At 35.7% G+C, this 10,878-nt stretch overlaps 1 protein-coding gene across 1 annotated transcript; it reads left to right on the plus strand.

The window, feature by feature from the left end:
• The first annotated feature begins 2,420 nt into the window (after nucleotides 1-2,420).
• On the plus strand, nucleotides 2,421-10,121 carry selenom (selenoprotein M). Its single transcript, XM_077206737.1, has 5 exons — nucleotides 2,421-2,634; nucleotides 3,688-3,723; nucleotides 3,857-3,891; nucleotides 5,587-5,665; nucleotides 9,467-10,121. The coding sequence occupies exons 1-5, from the start codon at nucleotides 2,536-2,538 to the stop codon at nucleotides 9,680-9,682; spliced, it is 465 nt and encodes a 154-aa protein (XP_077062852.1). The 5' UTR covers nucleotides 2,421-2,535; the 3' UTR covers nucleotides 9,683-10,121.
• Nucleotides 10,122-10,878: the final 757 nt, after the last annotated feature.

A 10,878-nucleotide genomic window follows, 5' to 3' on the forward strand; every position in this document is an offset into this window, starting at 1 on the left:
TGGTCAGGCATCGTGAACCCGGAATACTCCTTTAATAACACAGGCATGGGGTCTGTTAGCCTGACACTGAACTGCTATTTAAAACACCACTACAGACGTTTGTCTAAAGAAGCATCTAATCAAAAACTAGACTTCTCCTACAGCATTGCACTGTTAGTGAAAAGTTTTTGTTTCACATAATATGACTTTACAGCTTTTTATGATTTTTTTTCATTTATTATGATTTTCATAATCAACTATAAATTCAGATCAGGCAACAGGGGGATTTCAGTTTTTGCTTATTCATCATCACAATTATTTCTCAAACATTTTAGGGTAGATTCCATCTGAAATCACTAACTCACAGAAATGCTACTGAAACCTCAGCCAGATTAAACCACGCCGTAACGTTTGTAAACCAGACAATATGACTTAAAGTCGGCATGAAACTGAAATTGCAACACTATATTCTTCCCTATTTGTGACAAATATCCAAGTGAAATGGCTTCTCAAACAAGAAAATGTCCCACTTTATATTAAGTGGCTTTAAGTACTATGTACTTACACCGAAAAATAAGTACAATGTACTTTTTGTGTTCAGGATGTATTGTAAAACACTTTTGCTGCTATTGAGGTGTGATACGGGTATGGTTAGGGTCAGATGTGTGTGTGGTATGGGAAGGTTTAAGGCTGGGTTAAGGTGTAAGGGAAGGGTCAACTGTGTAATTACAAATGTGTTAAATTGTTTTTTTATTCAGACATCAAGTAGCCTTGAAATAATTACAGGTTTCAGGATAGATCTTCTTATATGCACGAAAATAATAAACTTAATAAAAAATAAAAAAAACACTTACTATAACCAACACCCCATCCCCGCCTGTTAGTATACAATCCAATGACATTAATACACTGCTCTTAAGTCAGCCTACAATACATTGCATTAAAGAATAACATTCCTATTGAGGTAACAGATGAAAGGATCCCAAATCTTGTGAAATTGTCCCATGTTGCCTTTCAAAAGGTATCTAGTTCGTTCCAGGTGTAGAGTAGACATCAGGTCCTCAAGCCATAGTTTAGCATCAGGAGGGTAAACCTTTTTCCAAAACAGTAGTAACAGTTTCTTGGCTGTTATCAGACAATATGTAAGAAATTTCTGTTGGGCACTGTTCAACGGATATATATGGTTAGAATGTCCTAATATAATGAGCACTGGGTCTGGTTCCAGGTTTACATTAAGTACATCTGAAAGTATTTTAAAAACCTCACACCAGAATCCCTGTATTTTATGGCAGAAAATAAAACTGTGGGCTAAATAAGCTTCCTCTGATTTGCACTTACCACAAAGAGGCGAGACTTTGGGGAAAATCCTATGTAATTTCTTTTTTGAGAAATGTAATCTATGTGAGACCTTAAATTGAATGAGGCATAATCTTGTATTGACCGATTGTTTATCAATATCCTCTAAACCATTCTGCCAAATCTCTTCAGAGATTCCAATCCCCATCTCTCGCAGTAATTACAAATGTAATTACATAAATTAATTACAGCTGTTATTACATGCAGGTATTTTCAAAATATAAGTACAATGTAAAAACATGTATGTACACAATAAGTCCATTGTATCAAATTATTAATTTCAGTGTAAGTACATAGTACTTAAAGCCACTTAATATAAAGTGGGACCCAAGAAAAATGTACGTCATCAGAGATACCGCAGAGGGAGATATTTTAAATAAAGACTAAAAATGTAAGAAGGAAGAGCACTCAAAAAATATACATTTGATTTCACGTGTATATAATGTATATTCAGCGTATAATTATATATTTTCTAAATACGTGAAGTGTATGCATGTATGAGTATTTCTTCTGTAACTTTTCTGTATGATGATTTTAAAGAAAATACAAACCAAGATGAAAACCAACAATAAACCAAGAGAGGATCTCAGCACTGCCGCTAATTTCCATTGAACGGAACATACGAAGGTCTTTGGATATGGAGGACATAATGACAGCATTTGCTATAGCTAAGGCTCGTAAGCAGTATTTTTAAGGTGACAATCCATAATAAACATGAAGATGTACAGTATGTACTGTTTCTTGAGAATTATATTGTATTTTGATGAAGATTGACATTTTGTTAATTAAAATATAATACAATTTATGTTCTGACTACGTTTTCTAATTACATCTCTATAGGTAACAAAGATATATTAACAAAAAACTCTTTTAGAAGGGCCTCATTGATTCATTTAGCCTGGGGCCCTCACTTAATGTTGGTTCGCCTCTGCAAACACGAACAAATGATATACTGTCACACAAACCAAAACCAAACACTGATTTTTTATTTATTTATCATTTTACCACGAAATCCGTAGTCTCATTTCACCCTTATGGGGAATTTCTCTCTCTGCCTCTAGATAGCGATAGCTGTTCCGTTCAAAAACAGCAGGAAAAAAGAGAAAGAGAGAAATATGAGCTCCGTGACGTGGCAGAGTCAGTCAGTGTGTGGAGAGTCTATGAGAGACAGACAGAAGCTTCAGCTCGAGCATCTTCAGCATGTGGACGATAATCTTCACTGCCCTGCTTCCATCCTTCATATTATCATATGAAGTGGACACCAAAAAACTCAATGGTCTTGCGAAGGCCAGAGTGGAGGTGAGTAAAGCATTTCATTCAGCTTCAGTCTCCGGACGGATGATGAATGCGTTCAGAATAGCAACGCTACGACGTTTCAGCGCAATGTTTTTCATGAACGTGTAATCCCTGGTGTAAGGGAGACATTCAGGACAAATAATTAGCAAATGTCATGTCTCACTTGTGAATAATAAGTGATTCGTAATGGCTAAGTATCTCAGGGTTTTAGTCTTTAATATTTATAAGCTTGCGTGTTTGTTTCTGGGTCAATGCACACTATTTTACTGAACGATAACGTTACTAAAATGAAATCTACATTTGCTGCCGCATTCATTCGTTCAAATTGAATGTCAAAATATTGGTCTGTATAATATTCACGTGTCAAAATAAAAGTCAGGTTATCACCTGAGGAAAGCCTTTACGAAAAACAATCGAATCCCCTTATAAAAATACCACAAAAGCTTAGAAAAACAATATACAAAAAATCCTGGTCTTTGAATTTGATTGGCTGACTGTTGATATACAATACAACATCATTGAGACTTTTCACTGTTTTCATTTTGTGTTCCAGACAGATTTTCAGTTGTAGGTAGTTGTCATTGACTCTTACTGCAGATTACACATTACACCAGTAGGTGGCGACGAATGATTGTCTATATGAGTCAGTGAATTATTCACTCAACTATTTGTTCAAAATCTCGGAATCATTCGGGAACGAAACACTGTGTTATTCACAGATGCATGACGCCTAATTCAGCTTTAACTTTCTTGATAAATTGTCTAAAATGTAAGTTACTCGATATTAACTTGTTTGTTAAAGTTTTGTACAACAGCAATTTTACACATTTTTATTTTTTTGTATGCCAAAGCATCAAGTTTGCATGTGTGTGACTGGAAATCATGTTAAAATTGGCTAAAATCCACTAAAATCTGGATCGCAGACATTGAGAAGTCCCAGTGCTGTTGTACTAAATGTCAGCACTCGTGGCTGATCAAATTAGTTTTATACAACACTTAGTTTCCAGATTTTAATCATTTATTCATATCTTCTCTTTTTTTTACTTTCTCCTTAAGACGTGTGGTGGATGACAGCTGAATAGGCTGAGGGAGGTAAGTACTGTGATATTGACTTAAATATTTTCTGTAGACAAAATAATAATAATGAAGTATTACTAAAAACTTAACATCAACTCAGCTGGTTATGCGGAATTATTTTCTTTTTTCTCCTCCCAATTCATTACAGGTCAAGGCCTTTGTGACCCAGGACATTCCTCTTTAGTATCCTTTATAATAATCACCACATGACCAGTCAATCAGTTATGGAGCACAAGATTCCCAATAAAAATTTAAATAAGCGTACGTTTACATGACAAAGGTTTGCTAAAAACAGAAAAGTTTTTCCTTTGCGTTTTTCGCGTATTGACGACAGCGTTGTCAAAACAATCCCCATTCACACGGATCCTTTTTTCTTTTTTGAAGAAAAAAAAAAGCACTACATGCCTATAGGCTGAATGCGTAATACACATGCGCATGATGTCACTGTTTTCGCTAATAGTTTACAGTTTTACATTGAGTAGTTTTACATTGAGACGATAACGATATTGTTTTCAAAAATTTGCACCTTGAACCCCGTTTTTAAAAGTTTGCATTTTCAGGCCCCCAAAACACTTCTGTCGTGTAAATGAACGGCCAAAATGTTGTTTAGTTGAAAACGGTGTCGTGTAAACAGCCCATTACAATTTGACCATTTAAATGAACATATTTAAAAATGTTGTTTTATATATAACAATAAAGAATGATATTTTTACTATCTGCATAACAGGAAAGTTTCTTCTAATTCGGGGACATTGATTTGTTGCTTCCACATATTTTAAACAGAATTGGCAAAGCAATTAATAAATGCTTTTTTATTGCAATAAAAGTTGCTTTTAAAATTATTTACGTTCTGTTTTATTATACATTTAACTACATATTAAAACATTAAATAATTTAATCTATTCATTTGTCAATTTTTAAAGTGATTTCTTTTAATTGATGATTCATTCTTTCATATTTTGAATTGTCGTTTCTAGAAATTTACTGTATCACAAAAATAATAAAAGTGGCTCCTTAATAAACAAATTTTAACTTAATTTCTTTTATCTTTAATCCATTTATTCATGTTTTATTTATTCATCCATATACAGTATTCATAATATTAAGTTTCCACAATGTTCTACATGTAACTTACAGGTGAAACTCGAAAGATTAGAATATCGTGCAACAGTTCATGCATTTCAGTAATTCAAATTAAAAGGTGAAAATATTATATTTAGTATATATAACTATATACATATGCATGATTATACTTTTCAGAGGGCCGACATTTCTGTATTTAAAATCCCTTTTTTATTGATTTCATGTAATATTGTAATTTTCTGAGATTTTGAATTTGGGGTTTTCATAAACTGGAAGCCATAATCATCAAAATTAGAACTTTTTGCACGATATTGTAATTTTCCGGGTTTCACCCGTATGTTTAAGCTAGATTATATAACCTAGAAAACAACATCTTTCATTCTGAAATGCAGCGATGTTTTTACAGTCTTTTGTCTGGCACTGTTTCCACTCCCTTCTCATCTTCCAGTTCCCTGTGTTTAATGCAGCTCTTACCTCAGTTCTCAAGCTACAACATGCACTTCAGGCCACAGCAGATCAGGTTACCATCTGTTCTTTTACAGAGTTACAGATTTAAAACGATTAACTTTCAGTTGTTCAGGTCATTGTCACCTGATACCCAGCGGTGTATCCACATCCCTCACCTTTCCATCTTTTCGTTCTTCACCTGGAATGCAAATACATGTTTGTTTGTTTTCTGTGTGCAGAATCTAATTCTGTGACAGAGACAGGTGTAATTCTCAGCACTTATTTCTGATATCTGAGGTAGTAGACAGCTTTAAGTGTTTGGTACATCCTTAATGTTCATCCGTTCAGCCACAACCTGGTAATGAAGCACATTCCTGGGGCCGACCCTGAACTCGTCCTTCTCAACCACTACTATGAAGAACTAGATGTAAGTAAAACATGTCTATGCGTATCATTTTGAAATAATTTTAAAACAAGGATTAGCAATTTCAAACTACCAGTTCTATTCCAGTGTAGAGAAACCACATACACTTGCTTTGTTCTCTGAGTGTAACCCACAGAAGCCTGTTCTGGGAATTGCCACTTGCATGATATGTCTGCTGCACAGTTAGAGTTTTTTTACACCTTTAGTTATACACTGAAAAAAATTTGGAGTGGGATTTACTTGAAAAAAGCTAGGCAACTTTTTCCACTCAGAAAATGCTAGTAAATTTACAAAGATTTGCCAAGTAAAAACCTAAACATATTCATCAGTAGCTTTAATTAGAAATCTTTAAGTTAAATTTTACTTGGAATATGGAATTAAGTAAACTTTACTTAACCTAGTTAAGTGAAAGTAACAAAGAAAATAAGTATTTTTAACTTGGCTAGTTAAAGGTTAATATCATTTTAGTTGAGATTTCCTTTGCATTACATTTTACTCAAACAATTTTATTGAATTATACCAGTCATTTATAGTATGTGTTTTACTTAGAGTATCTAAGTAATTTACACTTCATCATATCAGATTTAAGCATGATGTGAAAATGCAAAGACCTCAATACTTGGTAGACAATACATAATGACGGTAACATTTGATGGATCGTTTTTGTGTTTGAATGTGTCATTTTGAGTCGAAAATTTACTCGAAATGTAACAAAATGGCAAGTTACTAAATCCTGACAACAAAAGCAATGATAAAACAGTGTAAATACTGCTGGAAACCAGTGAAAAATGAACCTCATTAATTATTCAAGGTCCAGTGCATGATGGGAACCCCAGTATCAGAAAAGTTGAGTAATTTTTTACTTAATTTTATTGAGTTGATATATACGCTTTCATTTCTACTCGCTTGACTTAAGTACTGATATGGAATTTACTTAGTTTTTTTATTCTTGCCTGAACTAACTTTTTCTTGTAAATTACATTGTTTTTTTTAAAAGTAGTATTTACCTTACCAAAAAATCATTTTTTACAGTGTAGGCGGAGTATTCGTCACCTATTCGTTTTCCTGCGTCTTTAAAAGACAATTAAATATTTCGTCTTGTCTAGATACACAATCCACCTTATTTTTCTCGTAAGAGTTTGCGCAGCCATTTCTAAACCGGAGTGTCTATTTACAAGTACAAATAGCCCACCTTGTTGGCAGAGGTTATTTACACTAAAGGCCATTGCACACTGAGTCCGAAATTCGCATCCCAAATTTTCGCACGTAAAAAAACCCCAAAAACACTCACGTTATGTCAGTCACGCTTGCACACTGCCTCCGAAACTTTCGTCCGTCATGAAAAAATTCGGATCAGGTTCGATTTTCTGCGTTTTTCGCATCCGTAGCAAGCAGTATGAATGGTGTTTGAATGGTGTTTTGACAATTCAGAGACACCGAATCACGAATACGAAAAAACGCATACGAAAATTTCGGGGACAGTGTGCAATGGCCTTAACTCCGCCCACTCACGTCTGGTCCAAAATAACGGAAGACGCTGGATCTCTAACTGTGGTATTAAGGCCATTGCATACAGAGTCCGAAATTCGCATCCGGAATTTTCACAGGTAAAAAATAAAATTTGACCTCACGTTATGTCAATCACGCTTGCACACTGTCTACGAAACTTTCGTCCGTCATAAAAAAAATCAGATCGGGTTCAATTTTCTGCGTTTTTCGCATCCATAGCAAGCAGTTTGAATGGTGTTTTGACAATTCAGAGCCCCCGAATCAAGAATACGGAAAAACGCATATGAAAATTTTGGACTTAAGGCCATTGCACAACGAGTCTGAAATTCGCATCCGAAATTTTCGCATGTTAAAAAAAAAATCGACCTCACGTTATGTCAATCAGGCTTGCACACTGTCTACGAAACTTTCGTCCGTCATAAAAAAATTCGGATCGGGTTTGATTTTCTGCGTTTTTCGCATCCGTAGCAAGCAGTTTGAATGGTGTTTTGACAATTCAGAGCCACCGAATCATGAATACGAAAAAACACATACGAACATTTCGGACTCAGTGTGCAATGGCCGTCAGTGTGCAATGGCCGTCAGTGTGCAATGGCCTTCAGTGTGCAATGGCCTTCAGTGTGCAAGGGCCTTTAGTGTAGGGTCACTGGGTCCGAAATTTTCGTATGTGTTTTTTCGTATTCGTCATTCGGTGGCTCTGAATTGTCAAAACATAATTCAAACTGCTTGCTACGGATGCGAAAAACTCAGAAAATCAAACCCGATACGATTTTTTTTTATATCACGGATGAAAGTTTCGGAGGCAGTATGTAAACGTGATTGACAAAACGTGAGGTCATATTTATTTTTTAACGTGCAAAAATTTCGGACACGAATTTTCGTATGCGTTTTTCCTTATTCGTTGACTCTTGTGTGAGTGTCAAAACGCCTCTCAAAATGCTTGCTACGGATGCGAAAAACAATTTATTTTATGATGGATGATAGTTCCGGAGGCAGTGTGTAAACGTGATTGAGACAACGTTTGGTCTTATTTATTTTTTAAAGTGCGAAAATTTCTGACTCAAAGACGCATAACAGAGAATTTTGACGTCCAAACCCGTCTTTTGCTGAACCCGCTCTACCCTCTTTTCCCATCACATATCAGATAGGAAAGGCATTCATTTTCAATAAAAAGAATAAAGGAAATAAATTGTCTAAAGTGTTTTAAATAATAAAGTGTTTATCGGGTAGTGTTAGATATATAGGGATAGCTTTATTGTCCAAATAAGGTGGCATCCATTTAATAACTTGAATAAATATAATCATTTACACTCTGCTATTATTGCATAGACATACCGTTTAATGTAGCCTACAACAACAAATAGTAGCTTATCTGCCATTTATAAGTGTGAATAGCATCTAACTATATTTACACGTTGCAAAGAAAGTAGGCTAAGTAGCTATTTTAACAGTGTACATATAATCTGTTGCTACTTGCACTTAAATAAATAGCATCTATTAAGTAAATCTGTTAAGTATTTATTTATGAATATAAATAGCATCTATTGAAAAATGTAATGTGTCGAGAGCCAGTCGAGGCTTCAAGTCCATTGGCGCTTCAAGATATTACTTTTAGCTATGCTACAAAACAGCTCGTTATGCTCCTTGATATTTCAAAAGGGAATTTCTTACATTATTATTTATATGTATTGTTGTAGTTATAATCACTGGTTTGTAGAGAAAACCGTTTACTGCGCTTTGTTATTCTTCTAATTTTTTGCCATTGCGGCTATGAATCGGAAGGCTCGCACATTCACAGAAAACGGCTAACTTCCGCGTTGCAAAATAAGGTGGATGATGTAATTTTTCTAAATTAAAAAATATACTTTGATAACCCTATAATAATTTATTTTTAATTTTCGAGCTGTCGGGACGGATTTCGCGGGAATCTGCTGTACGTCACCCGTGATTCGCTTGTTAGGTTTGTCACAACGAACGAGATAAAAATATCAATCATTAAAATCAGGAAACCACCCGTAATCACCAGTTGTGAAACAAAAATAAAAAATTTATGATCTAAGATGTCATGTATCCACGTGTATTTGTATCCAGCAGTGAATCTAACCACATTTATCCACGCAGAGCCAAAGCCCTCAAGACTCATGCAGTTTTATTTTTTAACCACTAGAGGGGGCAAAAGATGCATAGATTCATCCTTTAAATGTTAAAAGACATCACATTTGTATTGTTATTAAGCACGTGTCTTCATAACCCATGCATTTCACTGATAAATGGTGCTGTGTATTTCTCTTCCAGAGAATCCCATTATCTGAAATGACTCGCGCTGAGATACACAAACTCTTGGCAGAACTGGGCTTTTATAAAAAAGAGAATCCCGAAGATCAAGTGCCCGAGGAGTTTCGCTTCTCTCCAGCCAAAGACAGTCCGTTTGAGGGCCATCCGTCCACCAGTCCGCCCACTGAGACTGATACACACCAGTCGGATGTGGATTCCCAGCACACAGATCTGTAACCCTTTACATAAGAGCCATGGTGTAGGATGTCAACATTGTGAGAACTGGTTGATTTGTACAATTACCATGAGAACTAAAACTGAGCCAAAGTCCCTCTCCTTGTTAAATGTGGCCACATTAGTGCTTAAAAATAGTTCACCACACATTCAGCAACTCGATTTAAGTGGCATTATTCAGTTCAGACACTGATTGAACAATCTGCATTTAGAAGTTCAGAGTAAGTGCGAGTAGTGAACGGTTCCAGTAGTTGGCTCTCACTGTACTGTACATAACCTTATTTCTGCCCAGAGGGACGATAATGATGTCCACAGCTGTAAAAGCCTGAGACAGGCTGAGGACTGATGATCTGTGTTCTCACGGGCAGAATCAGGCCTTCAGACAGACTATGGGAGCAGAAACACCACTGAGAAAATAAAATAAAGGGTTTAAAAATCTTAACGAATGAGTCGTTTTTGATTATTATACAATAGAAATACATATACACACACACACACATATATACACTTTACCGGTCAAAAGTTTGGAAACACGACTATTTTTTAAATGTGTTTTTTTTTTTTTGTATACTTTATTTTAAAGGATTTTTCAAGTTAAAACACAAAACAAACAACACTGGCTCGGACTACACACACAAGAGAGAGGAGAAGGAAAAAAAAGACCAATATACAAAAGTGCATTAGTAAAAAGCTGCATCACAGACTATGTGCCCAGAAGAGATATACAGCCTAAACCTTAGAGAAGTCACCGGGGGCCGACTGAGTTGTTAAATTGTCTACATGCCCGAGAAATGGACCCCAAACAGCGGAAAACTTTTCCAAAGAATCAGTCCTTAAAAGTCGAAGTCTTTCCATCTGTATGACAAAGATCATGTCCATTATCCACATCTGGAAGGAAGGAGGCGAGGGTGACTTCCAGTTCTTGGGCACAAGTTTCTTAGCCACGACCATACCCAGCATTAAGGACTGTTGCAATGCACTTGAAAGGCAAGAGGCACGATGTGAGAGGCCGAAGATGGCAAGTTCAGCATCCGGTGAAAGAGGCATATTGTAAGCCTTGGAGTACCAGTCAAAAATGCTTGACCAAAAACCACAAAATAAAGGGCAAAAGCAGAAAGCATGAGAGGTTGTATCCTCTGCCACCTTACACCTGTCGCACATTGGTGAAACAGAGGGGTAAATTGTATGCAACTTAGATT

This window comes from Siphateles boraxobius, unplaced genomic scaffold, assembly GCF_051911475.1.
Source record: "Siphateles boraxobius isolate OS27281-9 unplaced genomic scaffold, OSU_SipBor_1 56, whole genome shotgun sequence".
NCBI lineage: Eukaryota > Metazoa > Chordata > Actinopteri > Cypriniformes > Leuciscidae > Siphateles > Siphateles boraxobius.